The sequence below is a fragment of the Teleopsis dalmanni genome, chromosome X (assembly GCF_002237135.1).
Source record: "Teleopsis dalmanni isolate 2A chromosome X, ASM223713v2, whole genome shotgun sequence".
In the NCBI taxonomy this organism is placed as follows: Eukaryota; Metazoa; Arthropoda; class Insecta; order Diptera; family Diopsidae; genus Teleopsis; species Teleopsis dalmanni.
This window is the reverse complement of record NC_051848.1, coordinates 8640277-8659707: the sequence shown is the minus strand read 5'-3', so window position 1 is coordinate 8659707 and position 19431 is coordinate 8640277. Positions and strand designations below refer to the sequence as shown.

The following is a 19431-nucleotide window of genomic DNA, read 5'->3' as shown; positions in this document are numbered from 1 at the left end:
AAAAAACCAACATTTTATTGTTTTTATTAGTTCCTGTCATTGTTGTTTGTGGGTCCTGCCATAATTGTTATTATGGCTATTTTAGTGTTGGTGTTGCTGTTGGTGTTGGTGTTGGTGGTGGTGTTGGTGGTGGTGTTGATGTTGGCGTTGGCGTTGCTAATAAAGTGACTTTCGAAATAAAAAACGGAAGTCAAAATAAATAAATGGAAACTCTAACAATAACCACAACGTTTGACCAACGAACCAACCAAACATTTTTAGAAAGACATGCAATTTTATATGCTTCAACGTCATATACATATTTACGTCTCTATGCATATATACATCCATGTGCATATATATACTCGAGTATATGTAAAAATGTATATATTTGCGAATATGCATTTATGCTTGAACAAATGGACTAAAGGACAAGCATTTTTAAATAAACACATATAGCCATACTCGTATATAAGGACATATTTGTGTATACACTTACACTTAGCATCACATTTACAAATGTTTATGTAGTTATACATACAGTTTTTTTGCTCCACTGAAGTGGAAAAGGATATGCAGGAAAAAAAAAAATTTTTTTGTAGTCATAATAAAACTTTTCACAATTTGCGGAAAAGTTGAAATGAAATGATTGTTATGCAATTTTCTTGCCAAGAAAATTTATTTATTTGCTTGTTTGCAGTATGAATCAGTATACAAAAAGTGTATGTAGAGTAAAAGTGACCTTAACTGTAACTTCAATGAAGATTAAAAATGATGCATGAATTTCCCCCAACATATATCTAAAGAAATACTGTGATTTCTGCAGAAATGTTTTTGAAGTTGGAAAAGGAAAAAAATGTGTGAAATATATGGAAAAAACCTCAAATAAATTTTTAACTTTGCTTCAATTCTACTTCAGATATATTATCTTTTTATTTGCATCTTCTTCTATACTTGTAAGGATACCCAATAAAATGTGGACGATTTATAATACCACACCGCGATGTATGTGTTGGAAGCTTGCACCGAAATGATGCACAAAAAAAGTAATACTTGGGTTGGTTTGCTAAGCATGTTTGGTACTGCAATTTATGTTATATAAATATAAACGTACACAAATAAGCCCATGAATCCATGAAAGAGTAACGTGTCACATAATACTCGTATAACATAAAACAATTCATATTTCTCTTTTTAACTTCAAGTGAATCGGGTTAATTCCGATCTCTAAATGCCTAATTAGTTTATGCTTTTATAATTGACTTCAGTAAATTATTATTTATTTCTGTAAAATAATCTACTGACATTGCAATTTGTTGTGGAGTTCAATTGCGACTCAGCCTAACATCACTTCAATTTAAATCCATTGCTTCTCAAATTCAATGCAGCTTACCTCTAACGTAACTAAGCTCCATGAGAGCCCTGCATCAACATAACTAAACGCCAACTCAAATCCTTTTTAATATAGTTAAATTCTAACGAAGATTAGATCCAAAACACCTAAATTCCAACATAGCATACCTTCTGCGAAGGTAAGGTCTTATGTAGTTAGGCTTCTACGCATCAAAGCTCCACTACAGCTTAGTACCAATACAGCTGAGCTCCAACAATTCTGTAAAATATAAATGTATTTTAAAAATTAACATTTTTTTAATAATAATTATTAATTTAAAAAAAAATACTTTTTCGAAAAACTATTAAAATTTTTAAATTATATTAAATTTAATAATAAATATTAATATTTATTTTAATAATAAATTAAATTATTTTTAAATAACTTTTTTAATTAAAAATATATTTTTTATTATAATATATTTTTATTTAATTTTTTTTTTTATCTTCAATTTGAATAATAACTAATCTTATTTATTGGTTAGATCATGATAAATATCTATATTAATATTAATATAAATATTTAATTGATTAATAAATATCTATTAATTTAGATTTCAAAAATTTTAAAATTAAAAAATAGGTAAGACCTTTAAGTTTTATCAATTATATTTTATTTAATATAATAAATTAGTAATTTTAATTAATATACAAAAGGTAATGTATTTAATTTTTATTTCAACAGCGATACTACTACTCATCACCTTCCCCATTGGAAGAGATTGGAGGTGATAGTGATGCTGGTAGTTCCATATGAATTGAAGAGGTAGCAGGAATTGGTGATTCACTATCATCATCTGCTAGCTCTCTGTTAGCTAAATATGTAGATGGAGTTGGTATTGGCGATGCTGGTATTGGTGATGCTGCTAGCTGTCTATCAGCTAAATATCTGGAAGGGCTTAAAGGTGATAGTGATGCTGGTGGTTCCATATTAATTGAAGAGGTAGCAGGAATTGGTGATGATAGTGATGCTGCTAGCTCTCTGTCAGCTGAACACGTGTATGGAGTTGGTGGTGATGGTAATGCCACTACTTCCATATCAGTTGAAGTAGAAGATATTAGCGATGCTGATATTGGTGATGCTGCTACCTCTCTATGAGCTGAATACATGAAAGGGATTGGAGGTGATACTGATTCTGGTAGTTTCATGTCAATTGAAGAGGTAGCAGGAATTGGTGATGATAGTGATGGAGTTGGTGTAGATGGTAATGTTGCTAATTTTATATTAGTCGAACTATTTGATAGTGATAGTGATGTTGTTAGTCTGCTTGCATCGGCTGAAGTAGATGCTGTTGGTGATAAATTAATATTGTCAAAGAGAGATAATGAAGCAGCAAATTGGCTCTTTGAAGCGGTAGATGTAGATGCTACTGGTAATGATTGATTGTTCTCTATTATAGATAATGATGATGACATTAATTTCCGTGATGCATCAGATGGTGCTATTTTACAAACGAATTGTGATTTCTGATCATTAGGTTTTACATTTTGATTATTATCTGTAAAAATTTGTTAAAAATCTCTTCTTATTATTATTTTGTAATTTTAAAAGCAATCATTGTTGAAAGATAATCACACTTACGTATGTCCTCTGCACTGCTAGATTGCTGACCTATAATTAAGTTCCTACGATACTTAGAGGGACAAAGTCTTTTAGATCTTCGTATTATTCTGGTTGTCGGAATTTTTTTTATTCTCCTCTTTGGTGGAATAATTTTAACATCATCTTGAAATTTTGGTTTTGAATTTTTAGACAATTTCATTTATATATAATGAAAAATTTTCAGAGTTTAATAGTTTTAATTATTTAAATTCTTTTTAATTCATTTTTAATTAAGAACCACATACCTGGGTGTTCTGTTAAAGGTGCATGATCTGAATTTGTAGAAATAGCATTTTGCTGCTGTAGCGATGAAAAACCGTCACAATCCTTTTTCATTTCATCCATTATTAAATGTAAATATTTGTGAATATTCTGTAAATATATAAGCATTTATTAAAACCTTGTAAATTTAATAATGTATTAGAAAATTAAAAATATATAATTCTAATTTTATTAGCTTATTTTAAATCTTTCTGAAACGTATTAATTTTAATAAATCTTTTCAGTAGAAGAATATCTAAATTCAATATGAAAGTTGCTTTCTAAAATTTTTTTTAGTATAACTCACACTTGCAATCATGCTGTACTTAATTAACTTATTGTCTGTATACACTGTCAAGAATCATTATTCGTTTTAATTTAGACGAATAGCTTAATACATATCGCAGACCCTCTAATGATCATCAGTGGGTTTTAATTATTTTCTTTGGTTTTAAAAGTCCACATACAATAATTGAATTGCAAGTGTCAAGCTTGGGACTTTAGACCTGCTTAATTGGAAGCCAATAATAAGCGCGTTTTAGAAACATACGAGCCAAATATACATTTTCGTAGATTTCCGATTTGTGGTCACTTTTCTATTTTTATTTTTTTTAGAATACAAATAACCATGAAACTTCAGTGCCTTTGTTAGGTCAAGATTGTAAATCAGTTATAATAGTTAATTACATTTTTAGACATCAATAGACGATATAATATATACTTTTGAAATTTGGGACGCTACTGAAGAGGCTACAGCTCCAAAACCATAAGTAATAGGAAAGGTGTGGTAAAAGTAAAAACAAAATGAATGTAGAGCCATGTGGAGCCAAAGTCACACATCTGGATACAATAACTTAATAAATATAGTAATTTTTATCTCAGTATAATATCACAGCATCGTTAAAGTGAGATCAGTCAGATACACGTCTACCCAGGTATAAAGAATAATCATGTTTATGGCCATGTTTCGACTGTCACTTATAATATTTTGATTTTCTTAATTTGTAAAAGATACGCCTCTATCATGCCACCCGTCAACAAATTACAATAAATACTTTATATACAAAAGAGAATCGGTAACTGAAGAATTGTGTTTGCATCTTCCTTATCCCAACTGTCACAATTCTTTTTTTTGGCAAATCAGAGTGTATCACTCCATACACATATTACTTATAAACGCTACTAAAACATCAAATTAAAAATAGTGTTAGCTGATAGAGCTATTTATAGTGAGGAAGGGCCTTTTGAGAGAAGACCATATATGTATTAAATATTGAAATTTGTTAGTGTGAATTAAACGTAATTCAACGAGTAAAATCATTCTAGTCCAAGAAAGTTGAACAAGTTAAGCTAAACTAATTACTTAACCGCAAACAAAGGACAAGAAACAGGGAACACACCCGAATTTAATGCAAAGACACACGCAGTTCAGTAAAGGGTTAAGTTCCATGGAGTTACTATCATGTTTTTAAGGAATTAATAATTTAGCTTTCTTTTGTAATGAAACTATTAAATTTGACTTCTTTTATTTTCCGCACACATAAAAATGCTGTAGCCTCGCCTTTCACTCATACCGAAGAAATGTTCTTTATTCAACTGGCAAAGGACTTTTTCTTCTGTTATTCTTTATTCCAAACAAAAATTTTAGCGGCATTAAATTTGGTATTTTGGGTTCATATTCGAATTGCGTGCTCATAGCCATTTCTGTGTCATTATGTATCGATGGGTTCGGTATTGAATGGAGTAAATACCGTCGAATATTGAATAGCGATGGCAATAGCAAAAGGTTGGAATTTTAATGTAATTTTCTCGCTCTTCCATTTTTCCGTTCACTTGCTGTTCACCGCCCGTTGTTCAACGTTCCTCAATCGCTGCTTGCCTCTCGCCCCTTGTCGTTCACCATTTACTGTTGGCTATATAAGTCATTGGATTATGCATACGTAAAATACAGTAATAAATAAGGATTAAATTGGTAGAAAAACATGCATTAAATGGCGTAAAAGGTATGTTATGCTATGACGTTGTTGTAATATTCAACACAAGAAATCCAAATTCAAATTGCACAAAACCTGGAGACGGAGGTGGGGATGTATGTATGTATTCGGTTCCGTGAGTTATCAATTTCATTTTATTATTTCTTAATAATTTACTGCGCTCAGACGATCACGGGGCGATTTAGTTCCTATGAGTTAAGTCCTATGGATTTACTTTTAATCAACTAATGCACAAACGATTTAGTTACACAGATTATTGCATCTAAAAATAGATTCATAAAATTTAAGGTGTGCTGAGAGAGGTGCAGTAATGCTATGATATGGTGTGTATGGGAGCGTCCCCTCTAATTATTAAGTTATATAAATTATTGTGTTATTTTTCTTTTATTATAGCAGATAAGAGCAAGCTTTTACGTTCACATCAAATTATATATCAATTTGTTAATATTTTATGGTTTTTAATCAAAGCTAATATAGATTAGTTTTATGTTATATAATAATTTTTTTACACATACATTAAGGGCCAAATTATTTGGCTTTTTCAATCAAAACTTTTTTAACAGTATTAAATAAAATTCAAAACAAATTTATTCAATTTACTGTAGCACTCTTAGTGGTCCATAATAGCAGAAAAACTATATCTCCGTGGTACGGCCATATATTGAAGAAATTAATGAAAAACGATGCGACGAACATAGTTAGTTATGTGACCATCAAAATCGTCAAAATTAATTAAAAATAGTTAATTAAAATGTTTAATGTTAATTAAAAATAATCTACTTTCAAATCAACATTGCGCTGAAAATGTTCCATGTCATCGAAACTTTTCGGATGACTAGCAAAGGTAGCGATGTCATCCCGACTTTGGGACATACTGCACCTATGATGACAACAGGTCTTCTAATGTTCTGCAGACAGCGAACAGACGTATAGGGTAAGCCGTTAATAACCTATTGTACTGAGTATAAACATTATACAGTGCTTTTAAAGACGAACCAGTTATTGCGCACCTTAGTCAAAATTTCTTTCAACTTTTTTCGATCACCACAAAGTGGGTTACAATGCCTTAGGTATTGATCAGGTTACTCTCTGGTTTGTAATAGTCTCAGATAAAGAGAATTAAATGACTGATCCAAAGCTTTTTCTTAGCTTTACAATATTTCGTGCCAGTGCTCTATAGTGTTCGAATAAAAATAAACTTAAGAAATGAGTGCAGTTGCGTTTTAATATTAAATACGAAGCTTTATATATTTCGCAATATTCGGCATTGCTTTCCGTTCCAAAAACATGTTTCAAAAAAACATAAAAATGCTTGATGTCTGGTATCTGGAATAGAACTTTAAGCACTCCTTAAATTTACCTTAAATTTGATTTTATATTCTGACGCTAACGACCAGTAATTCTATATATATCAGCCTGATTAACCTAACTTACTTTTGGATTTTAAAAATGGACAGCCCTGCGTAAACCATTGAAAAATCATATAAGAGAGTAGCTTACTTCAATAAATTTAAATGGGTTTTAGTCAAAACATAGTCATTGTTATTATTATTGTTAGGGGATGTGGTACTATGACCTTCGGATCTATTGTGCCCCATTCTAGGTTTAGAGTAGGTCTCTAAGCCCTGTTGTGTCAATAAAAAGTAGTATAGAACCTACTTTACAGAGTTTTATTTCCGCTTCCGTAAGAATATACATTCCCAGGAGCCTATCTACTTCAATTTAAAAAAATGAAGAACTCGTGAACTTCAATACCTGCCTAGGCTTTAATACAATTTTTATGCATCGTCGACATTATAATAATTAACGTAAATCAGTAATTATTATTGATTAAAAGTCCCAAGACTCAGCTTCTTTATTATTATAATTAAATTAATATTACGATATATGAAATCTTTTCCGAATACAAATCTGAATATATTAAATACATAAAAATTCAAAGAAAGGCGTGTTATTGGTACATTTAGCGTTAATCACACCACAGGTTTGGAATTGTCTATATTCGTATATGAAACGCAATTTCAGCCACAACTGGCGTGAGATTGGAGTCTCCTCTTCACATCTTACACTCTTTCAATACTAAAAACACTTTCAATTATTGCGAAAGCTTAATTCGCCTCACGTGTAAATACTTTTCAACCGAAAATATAACCACCAATGATTTACAATGTAAACAGTGTCTTTGAAACTCAATTGTTACGCATCTCATCTAGCACTCTGGCAAAACTTCAGTGCACTTATATATTGAAACAGATTTGTTTATTTTGTAAAACTAATTAAAAATGCACTTAAGAAGATCTTAATTACTGTTGCATGCTGCGTTTGCTCTCAAAGTATCAAAATTCTCAAATGCAATAGATACGAGCACAGAATGACACTTGAGCTTCTCCAAACAGTTTTGTGACTAAGCAAGAAATGAAAACAAATTAACAAGAATCTAAATAAAAACCCACTTCAGTATTGCAAAATAATTATACAAATTAAAATAATGTTTTGCTGTTAGATGCAAAGCATTTTTGCCAAATTGAAGTGCAAAACTACTCAAAGAGCCCAAGAATGGATGGGCATAAGCATAAGCACAGGCGCAAGCTCAAGGCAACTAACATTAAACTAGCTTTTCGGTTAATCATACAACCTAAATAAACCGTTTGCTGTTAAGTGGTTGGAGGAAAGCAATCTGCACCGTACATACACCCGTACACCAGGACGTGAATATGCGCTCCTAAATGGGTTGCGCTACTAGCAACCGACATCCAACAAACGCAACCACAGGTAAAATGTCGGTAATTCAGTATGAACGGCATACTCTGTTTACTAGGACAAATAGTAACTGCTAAATTCTTCTTCACACTTGGCACACTCCTTTGCACACTCCTTTGCACACTCCTTTGCACGATGAGATACACATCGTTGGTCGTTGGTGTATATGCCAACAGATTCGTATACTGCGCACGTTTAATAATTTTGTGGTTATAATTATCCTTCAAACTATGTCCGCAAGGACTTAACGAGCTCAATGATCGGACCAAATCATAATAGAAATGCAGCAGGCTTTCGGTAGTGCAAATGTGCGAGCACTCTGCAGTCTGTACACAGCTGGGCACAGTAGTACACTAGGATTACACACACATGTAGTTATTTATATTTCGGCAGTTGTTGTTAGGTGCACAGTTAGATGTACGGAGTATTTATGTTGGGCGCATTTGTTTCCAAGGTCTTAGTAAGGAAACACAAATTAATAGTAAATGTGGTTGCTTTAGAGATTTTGGGCAACAAAGCAACAGGGTTACCACAATATCAAGGCTAACTAAAATAAATCCCGAACAAATTGGATATAATGTCATTAGTGTGTACAGAGCATAAAAAAAAAAATTAAAAAAAAGAAATATATAGTAGTAGTAACATTGCTAAACTATTTTTATATTTTCGCATAAGAGGATACGGCCTCTTATGAATTTTTAGTTTACAAAATATAAGAAAATTTTACATAAAATTTACCCAGTTTTAAGAATACAATCAATTTTCAATTAAATAAATTTTTAGATATACTCTTCCACTTCTTTCCTTGCCTAATAGATTATTAACTTAGCCAATATATCATTAAGATCATCATTAAGTTCCTACTACAAGTTATTGCAAAGCAAAGATGAGTAAGATTTCTAAAAAAGGCCTTAAATATTACAACTATTAATCCTATTAATCCAACTATTAGCAGCGGTTGAAAAACATTTGTTCTTAAATGGATGATGAAGTTTAGAGCCTTTTGCTCTATGAGGAATTAAGAATATCAGTAAGATAATATTTAAAGATAAAAAAGTACAAATCGAGAGTGTATTTTAGTTCAGAGAGTTTTTTCTTTGATTTTTGAACTCGAAAGACAAACGCGTTCCGAAAATACCCAACGGTGAAGTCATTGTGAATTTGATGAAAACTCAAAAGGTTAAGGTAGTTCAGCTATATTTCACAATGTTGAATCAGCATTCGGAGATAATGATTTTAGACTATATGTCACTTACAGTAAGAATCAAGGAGAATGCCTGTAGTAAAGCACCGTCTAATGACGCTTTAACTTGATACGTCTGTTAAAAACAATGTGGTGTTAAGCCTTCAGGGCTTGTAACCACGTGAAATAACTCTGGCTTTCTGTCCTTATCTATTATCTATTATTATTATATTATTATTATTATCTTATCTACTATATAATTAATGACATTCTGTACTCTTAAGAAATTATACAAATAAAACATTGTAAAGAATAGAATGAATGCAAACAGTGGAGGAAGTTAAAACCTTCTCAGCTTATTTAACTAGAAGATGACGCTAACGAAGAACTAAAATTAATAATTCGCCAGAAACTCATTGTTAATTCTCAAAACCCAAATTTATAATATTCTTGCTTAAATAAAATTAAACCAAATAATTTCTAGACAATTATTAGTTTTCCAATTTTGCCTATATCGAGCGATATAATCCATTTCACCCACCTATCGATTTATTCGTTTCGACCACACCAAGAATTGCGTGGTCGTCCACAGGTTCTACTGCCTTGCGGATTTCAATCCACCTATATATCAGTTTTCGAATTTCTTTCTCGAGGGGCTCCTGCATAGTTAATTACTATATCAGTTTAATTATAAATTTTATTATAATTTTTTTTTTTTTTAATTACGAAATATTACTTAAATAAAGTCACACACAAATGAACCAAGAAAGTTGCTTAACATAAAATCGTTTAGCTTCTAAGTGAATCATAATATACTTTATGATTCATAAAATGCAATAGGGATTTCTTTTGAAGAAATAATATTTAATTGATACATTAATAAATAAATAAGATAAGAGTATTAAAAATAAATAAAAATTTTTATTGTGGTTACATCAGTTAAGAATACGCACGACTTCCCGACATGAGTAACGACAATATTTTATATATTTTTTCATATACGTAAATCAACTCCATTCGATTGTTTCCAACAGGTGATAACCATCCATTGATGCATGTGAATATGAAAATTCCACCATTTATGAAAAATAAGGCAATTATCATGTAGTGAAGTCCCTTATTTTATTATAGTTAAATTTTAAACATACAAACACATACACATATGCTCCATTCACAGCAGGATACTCTTGTGCACTTAAAAGTTTATTAAAATTTATTTCGTTGCTCCTCCAACTGAAGAGCTGCGAAAGCTTCGTTAATGATAAATCAGCGTCAAAATTTAATCTACCCACTTAAAAAAAGTATAAAAGTTACCTCAAAGTCAGATTTATGGAAAAAGTTGATGAATGAGCTTGGCTGTATGTAGCGCATTGGATTTACTTTTTATTCGCTCAATGGCGGAAAGTCGGAAAGTCGGTAAGTCGGAAAGTCGGAAAGTCAGCATCAGCTTGGCAAAAGCCAAGGTTGCAGCAATGAAATTTGCATATCACTCACACGCTCCGGTTGCTCCCGTTGCTCCGGTTCTTCCGCATCTATGTGGTATATATGTGAAGTGAAGTCTGTCTACCAGTCAGCAGTGAATGCAAGAGTGCCGCGGAAGGAAGGAACATCAGCTTTAAACTAACACATTACAACTCGTAATTCCATAACTGATTTATTTATATTTTATTTTATGAGTTGTTAATTTCAGCATTCCAGGTTACGCCTTCGGCCAATTGCTGTTGCTGCGCTTCATTGTTGTTGGCTTTGTCTCTGGCTTTGGCATTGGCTTTGGCATATACTGCCATTTGCCATTGCCGTTTGCCACTCTGGAGCTCGTTTCGTTGTTGGCATTGGCAGGGAAATAAATTTGATTTGAGTAATTTGTTGAAAGCTTTGGTAATTATTGGTCTAATTCGAAATATAAATGTGTGTACATTTTATCAGTGAGAGACACAAGTGCGAGTTCATTGTGACTGCAATTATATTTGTAATAAATGTCAGCAATTAGACTGATACGATCTTTATTGGAATTGTGTTTGCGTCTGTCCTTGTGCAAACATGTGTCTTCGTCTGTTTGACATCCATGAACAATAAATTTAATATTCTCATATTATCAACTCAGGAATACTTACATTTTTGTATATGAACGTTAGTAGATTTGTCGTATAGACAAACAGTTCACAGCAAATATGCTGTTTGCTCAAAGCACTTGTAGTACAGGTGAAATATATACACTTCAATTTACTTATTTATCTCTACACTTCAACTCCTGTCGTCGTCCTTACATACTGTCTCTTAAATAAATATTACGTGATAATTCGGTAATGATAAATTAAACTATTTACGTGTATATATTAAATACAAAATCTTATTGACTAAATAGAATTAAATGAAAATTTTGCCATTGACATACAAATTTTAGTATTTTCATGAAAATTTGAAAAATTTGAATACAGACTCTGAAAAATAGGGAACAAAATAAAGCCCAACTTATACGAAAGTGTTTTGCGATTTTATTAATAAATGAACAGTGAGTACTTACGTCTGAATATCATTGAAATGAGGTTTCAAGTCTTAAGCCAAAGATATTATAAACTTCATGATAAGCAAATTTTCTTGAGACTGTCTTGACTTGCTCTGCACCAGAAGACAGACACACTGAGAAGAGGGGATATATTGCTTTCTGATAATAAAAAACCATAACGATGTATATTCTCAGCTGTACCTAACAAGCTTTTTCAATAAGTGTTGTCTATTTGCCAAAACCTTTTGCAGATCTTCTATTTGTCCATTTCTCTTATTCACAGTATGTGCAGTATATCTAACCTCGACAGTTTTGATTTAAGTGAGAGCTAATATCTTTAATCTAATCAGCTCTAATCTAGTTAGTAATGGTTGCAATTTTTTGTTACATTAAGAGCCTTTATTCCCATTTTCTTTCCTTTTGAAATCTTTTGAAAAAATTAGACTGATATGATTTCCTATGATTACAATTCATGATAATGAAGCTAGGAAGTTCAGGTTTTTGGGTTACAATCCGATCTAATGGATCTTATTTCTGAACTTGTTATTACTACTAAATTGATAATGGATGTTTGGAGAAGAAATCAAATTAAATAAATCGACCATTTAAAAATGAATAGATACTAGAAATACTTGAGAAATACATAACGAATAAATGTTTACTGACGCAATAAAATGAATACAAAATGGCGTATTTACGGGAATATTTTGTTTTGCATAATTTTAGGCGATAAAGTACCATATTCTCAAAATTACACACAAATGCACATAAACACACAACAACCTAAACGCATAAGCGCACAAACGCTTAAACGCACAAACGCATAAACGCACAAGTATCGGCACTTAAACAGAAGTACATTTTCATGCATACATGCGTAAAATAGACGCAATAAAATCAACAGCAATACTGGCGAGAACAGCAGTGTTGGCGGGAGAGGAGAAGCAGCAGGCGCTGGAACCAAGTTAAGTGAACAGTCGTTTTGAGTGTGTAGTTTATGCATCACAGATTTCTTCAAACGATTTTTGTTCCTTTCAAGCGTAATCGAAAAATAACAAAAAATAATGAAATAACGTTAAATAAAATAAGGCAGGAAGAAATACGCAAAGGTAAAGTTTCACTGTTACACCACCGCCAAAAGGAATTAGGGGCTACAAAGTTAGGCTTAAGCTGCCACACACAAGGCTCCTGGCTGGAATATGTTGTCAACGTCGTGCCACATACGCACCTAAAATTGCGCGCGCGAATTTACGTTCAACCAATTTTCCCTACAAAATACACAAAGGAAAAGAGCGAAAAAAATGGCGTGGAAAACTTAAAAGAGGTACAGAAGCATTTACCTTCATCCTTCCTTTTTTCCTTAACTTTTCTTTGGTTGCTACTCCAAGCGAATAAGGCACAGTAGCTGTAGCAGGAGCAGCAGTACCGCCTAGCTTAAGCATTGAGGCTTAACAAATGATTTCTTGAGTGATGATTTGACAATCATGAAAGTGAAAACCCAAAGAAAGAAAGTAAGGCGGGAAAAAAGAAATGAAAGTAAAAAAGTGAAATGTAGAAAGAAAGCAAACGAAAACAGTTGCCTTTGCTGATGGGAAAGGATTTTGGCAAAAGGGGCAAATTGATTTTACGTACTTGCATTAAAATTTCAATTTTTATATTATTTTTTCATTTCGATGAGGGTAAAGCAACTTTGACGTCAGCTAATGCGCCAAATTTGACTTCTGTCAAAACTGGGATCTACACGATTTCCACCAAGAACTTTTTGAAAAAGGGAAAAATATTCAGAATGATTTAAGCAATTTGGCATGTAAAGTAAGGAAAATTGATAGGTGCACCGGTTTAACTTTTTTCACCTTAAATTATAAAAATATGCGCTGAAATTTATATAAAAAAATGAAAACATATTTTAAACGAGGTATTTATGAATTTTAAAAACAAATAAATGCTCTCCTGAAAGTGGGTGATAATTGATAAAAGTTCTGCAGTGACTTAAAGTCAAAAATTCTCAAATTTTAATAACCACGAAGATAAGAAAGTATTAAAATAAATGTATTTTCTAATAATATAATTGTATACATAAAGTTCTAATTACTTTTTTTTCTTGTTTTTTTTGTAAATACAGTCAAACTCCCATTATTCTGCTTCCATAGCTCGAACTTCTATAACTCGAATTTTTCTATAAAGATATACACACGTGCCAATAGGAATATGGGAATGTGCATTCTATAAGTTGAATTTTTGTTTTAAATATGAATCCATTTTGGTGTTAGGGGAAGTCCCTTTCCCCAAATCAAATGTTTAATTTTTTCTTTCTTTTATTGCTTCTTTGTGTAAATATCAGTCGTTGGCACCATAGTTTTAAGTAAATAAAATAACTTCCAATGTGACTCTTAATATTGAGCTTGACAATGAAATTTGGTATAGATGACGTTATTATCCGATTCAGAGCATTATAGCTCTGAATTAGTGGATCCGATGCTAAGCGTAACGGAGAGTGATAATGGGGGTTCGGTGGATGAAATTGTTCATCAGCCTTTCAAGAGTGAATTTGACGTTAACCGATATTGAAAGATGGCAAACCTCAAACTGAAGTTAGGATGTATGAGATGATTAGAGTGTTGTTAGACATTTATCACTGAAACAATGGTGTCAAATCAACACCACCACCATATAGTTTCCGATTTAAGTCCTGCATTTGTTGGTGTAAATTCTCAAAACCTTCGGGTCTAAATTAAGATTAACTAAATTATTTCACAATTCAATGTCAGAGTAGTGATACTATGTCATTATTTCCTCTCAATAAGCTAACTATGAAATGATTCAACCAAAAGCCGAAATAAACTAAAAGGAAACCCAAGAATTGCAATTTAAACCTAAAGTCCTTATAACTTAAGCTTATTAAAAACGATCTACTCGATTTCACGAAATTATTTTATTGCCAGTCGCTTGCGATTGCGTTCGGTGAGTGCACGCACGTATCCGTGTATCCAGATACAATGTGAAGGAAACCATTACTTAAAGTACAAATTATTGCAAGTTCTTCCGTTTTATAAATTCATGTGATATTTCCTCTTGTCCCTTCTGCCTTTGACTGCCAGCCATTGCACAGCTACAGTTTATAAATAATAGAAAACTGTGACTTGGCAATCGCTGTTGCGTGCCGCGTATCCTGGCAAAGCCTTTGTGCATAAAAGCACAAAAACTTAATTCTTTTATATGGAAATACTGATTTATGAAGCAGGTCCTGAGAGCCTGTGAGCCTGCGAGCGTGTGTGTGTGTATCTGTGTGACTGCTTGCATGCCGGCTATGCGTACGTGTGTTCGTGATTTGCCATTAACTGCGCTCATGTGAAACCGTGGCGTGAAAGCGCGTATGTCCTCACATAACAATACCACAGTGAATTGTTGAACGTGTTTGTTTAATGACAAATAAAAATCACAGAAATTAAATATTGCAACAGTTAAATATGACACAAATCCTTGGCAATACCAAGAGAAAACAAACACTAGAAACTATGGCATTACGGTGCATTAAAGTCAAATATTTTCACTTTCGTCCTTGAAGAAATTTTATAGATTTTGAAAAAAAAAATTAAAAAAATAAAATTAAATAATAAAATTAAGATGTGCTAATTAAGTATTGTTAATTAAGTAAATAAGTAGTGATAATTCGGTTTCTTAAGCAACGTTTATAGCCATGACAATTTAAGAAGAAATTATCTATTTGCAACTCATTTATGGAGCACCTAACACGGAAGTCAAGTTTAGAGTGGAGATGCAATTACAGCAAAATAATACACATACTAATAACAAAAATTTGGCCAAGAACACCAAGAACAGATATCAGTATTTAAAAAGCATTTATTAATTTTTTTAAAAACCTAAGATGGAAATATATATATAACTAATCCTTTCTTAAACAACATTTTAAAATAAATTTTTATATATACCTTTTAAGCCATTTTATATTCATACATGTATACACTGACGATCGTATTTCATATATATAAAAGCTTAGATAAATTAAAAACCGCGCGGTCTCTCGAATCCGGTCCCTGCGCTTAGTTTCATTAACAACAGAATCGTGCGATATCATTCGATCGCTTGTTCGATCAAATTGTTTATCTGGGAAAGTACCGTTTGGCTTTGGCACTTCTCAGTTCCACGAAAGCATGCTCGTACAAAAAGCTTTGTTTTATTTTATTTAAATAATTAACTTATATATATATATATACAGATAACCGACACCGCGTTATCGAATCTCAGAATAGTTACAGGCTTCTCGGGGAGGTATGCAGATCTGAGATCAATCATTGCTTAGTCTAATGAAGTGATAAACAATAATCCATTCAAGGCTTAGAGAGGGGTTATGAAGAAACCTCGCAGTTAATAGCGAGTAAAAGTGCTCAAGTGCACTGACTTAACTAGCCTCAACATAATAATATTCATACATATATTTCAACTATTGTAAAAAAAATTGAATGCTATAACTAATATTAATAAGAAAATAATTACAATAATTATTATCCAAATTGTCTGAAGACACACCAAAAATTAATCAAAAAAAAATTATAACCTATTATGGGTTTTACAGAAAGACACAATCTACGCTTCTAGCCAAAAGTCGATGTTGAGTTTGTAGTTCAAAAAAAACTATATTTATATATTAAACAAGAAATATACAATATATTTTAGTAAAAAAAAAATCAATTTATTTATTAATATAAATATGTTTCTATACACATTTAATTAATTAATGATTTCAACACAGTTCCAGATATCTAAAATGTATACGAAGCACTCGATAATTGCAATTTTGTAAATTAATATTTTTACAGTAAGACGCATAAATCGATACACTCGTAGTATGAGTGTTATGTTAAGCTACATTGAATCCTGAGTTCAAATCCAAATTTTTACCAAGCTATACTATTCTTGGTCTAACTAAATCCTACGTACATTGACCGAAAAACAAAATTCAAACCACACTTTAATCTGGCGTATCTAAGCTATGTGATCTAATGCCCCGCGCAGAGTAAAACTCCAACGTTCACGTTTTTCCGTTGCAATCTCTTTTTGAATGAATATGTTTGCTCATAGTATTAGCAATGTCACTAGCCAGTTCTGAGGCATTAAATTTTGGATTCTTATGCACTTCCTTCAGAATGTAGCTAACATTTTCACCAGAAAGTGTTTTATTGGGTGTCCGTTTCTAGGCATATTTTTCACTAGAAAATGGAATATACAATTATTTTCCTATTTGGCTTCTTTGACGTGCTAAATTACCAAAATTTTAACGCTTGGCTCTATTCCGCTTTTTTTTGACCATTATGACTAATATAACTTGGACTGACAAGTTAATAAAAGTCTTAATAATAACGAATTTAGATTTCTATCAACCAAATTTAAACAATACAAGAAATACAACACAAAAGAAATACAATCTTTTCTGATGAAATAGCTGAAAATCGACCGCTAGTCTCAAATTTTTGCATGTGTATTTAAACTTGTGTCCCTGACTGTATATGACTTTAAAAAACTCTGTATCTAATAACAGTTTTGCAAACATTGGAAAATTTTTGAATTCCAAGAAATACAGAGAAACCGCGCGTGTAAAAAGATTATATATATAAGCCCATACAATCACATACAATAATTAGCCGAATCTGAGAATAACTAAAAAAACCCGCCATATTTATAAGAGAAAGAGAAATAATTACATTAATTAATAATTTCATTTTATTAATTTACACTAATAATTCTTTAAGTATTTGTTTAACTAATAATTGCACGCAGTTTTATAGGCTAGGTTACTACTATTTAACGAAATACATATAAATAATTTATAAATAAGCATTTACTCACATAATAGTTGTTAAATCACTCAATAAGTAACCTCTTCGTTATCGTAAAACAGCTCAGAAAATTACTCAAAAACCTCTTTTAAGCTAACACGAAGATATCAAAAAAAATTGTTTTCATCAAATTTTGCGACGCCGCAGAAATGAAGTGCATGTGAATGCGTAGCTAAACAAACCACTTCACTTTAAGTGAAAATAAAAAAAATTAGATTTCAAAGTAATTTTACTATTTTATCAAAAAAATGAAATTTTTAATCCAACGCTTAAGTCCGTGATATTAACACTACCGACAACTAAACCTTAATGGCGATCCGACTAAATGTGTTTCTTACTCGGCATTCCGAAGCGCTTAATAAGGCGAATGACAGATAGATACAATAAGAAAGCAGAGATGCCATATGATTTGCTTTTAAAAATTTTTCATAGCATGCTAAATGGTGCTATATATGATAGCTGAGAATGGAGCTACCATGTTATTATGCAGGTGCGTAAACGAAAAAATAATTCAAGACCATGCGACCTGGAGTTACCGCATTCGAAATAGAATCAACCCAAAAAAAATAAAACTAGGAAAGAGAAGAAAAATAGATATAGTAGTGTGACGAATTGATGAATTACTGAATTCACAACGAAAACTAAATATCTGACAAACATTGGCGAGCAGGAGAGTTACTATCTTATTTTAGCAATCAAAGAACAGAATTATAACAATTTAACAGAAAAATCTCTAACTAATCTTACAAATGACCTTACAACATATTCTAATAAAAACTTTTGACAAGATTTCTGATATTACTGAAAGCTTCGTTATTAAATATGTTATAAGATTATTATAAGTTGTAAGTGAGGCCGTGTGCGAGTTCGAGTAAATTGAGGTAAAGTAAATTGAAATTTATTGCACTGTACTTATGTAAAGATTTATTTATTTATTTATTTATTGCATTTATTTAATATGTTTGGTTAAAAGTTTTCAAATTTATTTATTTATTTATTAAACATCTTATAAAATGTTCATAATGGTAACACCTAATTTACCTATAGTTTATCTAATTTACCCTACTCGAAATACAAACATTCACTGTCATACCGACAAAATTTACTTTTTCTCTCAATTTACAATCAATTTACTCGAACTCGCACACGGCCTAAGTCTTCTGAATATTATAATTTTTAACCAAAATGTTATCATCAGCATTTCTATATTTCTATATTAAATTTTACTTTATATATCTAGATATAAACTATAGGGGCCTTCTAGATTAAGATGAACTCTTATAACAACCGAAACAAACATCAAGCAATTACTTTGTTTTGCGATCTGTTTGGTAATCGGATCTTAAGCTCTTCGCGCAAATATTTTTAAATTTTTAACTACACTGGAACTAAAATTGTTATATATACTATACACAAATTATGTAGAAAAATATTTCTATACAAATGAAAACGTGTTTAAAAACTAGCTCTGTTCCATAAGGTACTCGTAGTAAAACTCAAGTAAAAAAAAAGTACAAACTGAGAGCGTAACACAAATAAAGTGTCAAATCAAGCTCTTCGCACAGATTTTTATGGGACAGCTTTGGGAAAAGTAAAGCATTTAAATTCAAACCAAAACAGCTGATTCACACATCAACACAAGTTTCACTTGAAATAAAAGGTCTGTTCCACGAGCTACACATAGTAAACCATGAGTAAAACAGAAGTAAAGTAGAAACTGAGAGCGTAACACAAATAAAGTGCCAGATTACGCTCTTTACACAAATTTTCATGGAACAGCTTTGTGTAAAGTCTGGTGAAAACAGCTGTTTTTTGAAAAACAAAACAGTAGAAATAGAAATTGAAAAATAACAGACAAACACATTTTGAAAACCAAAGAAACAAAACAACAAGCCAAA

At 31.6% G+C, this 19431-nt stretch overlaps 1 protein-coding gene across 1 annotated transcript; it reads right to left on the bottom strand.

Annotated features, from left to right (window-relative positions):
- Nucleotides 1-2061: 2061 nt before the first annotated feature.
- LOC119689811 (flocculation protein FLO11-like) lies at nucleotides 2062-17837 on the bottom strand. Its single transcript, XM_038104720.1, has 4 exons — nucleotides 17544-17837; nucleotides 3220-3346; nucleotides 2954-3097; nucleotides 2062-2870 (listed from the first exon to the last, which is right to left on the bottom strand). Exons 2-4 carry the CDS (start codon nucleotides 3317-3319, stop codon nucleotides 2065-2067), a joined length of 1050 nt encoding a protein of 349 aa, XP_037960648.1. The 5' UTR covers nucleotides 3320-3346; nucleotides 17544-17837; the 3' UTR covers nucleotides 2062-2064.
- Between the last annotated feature and the right edge of the window lie 1594 nt (nucleotides 17838-19431).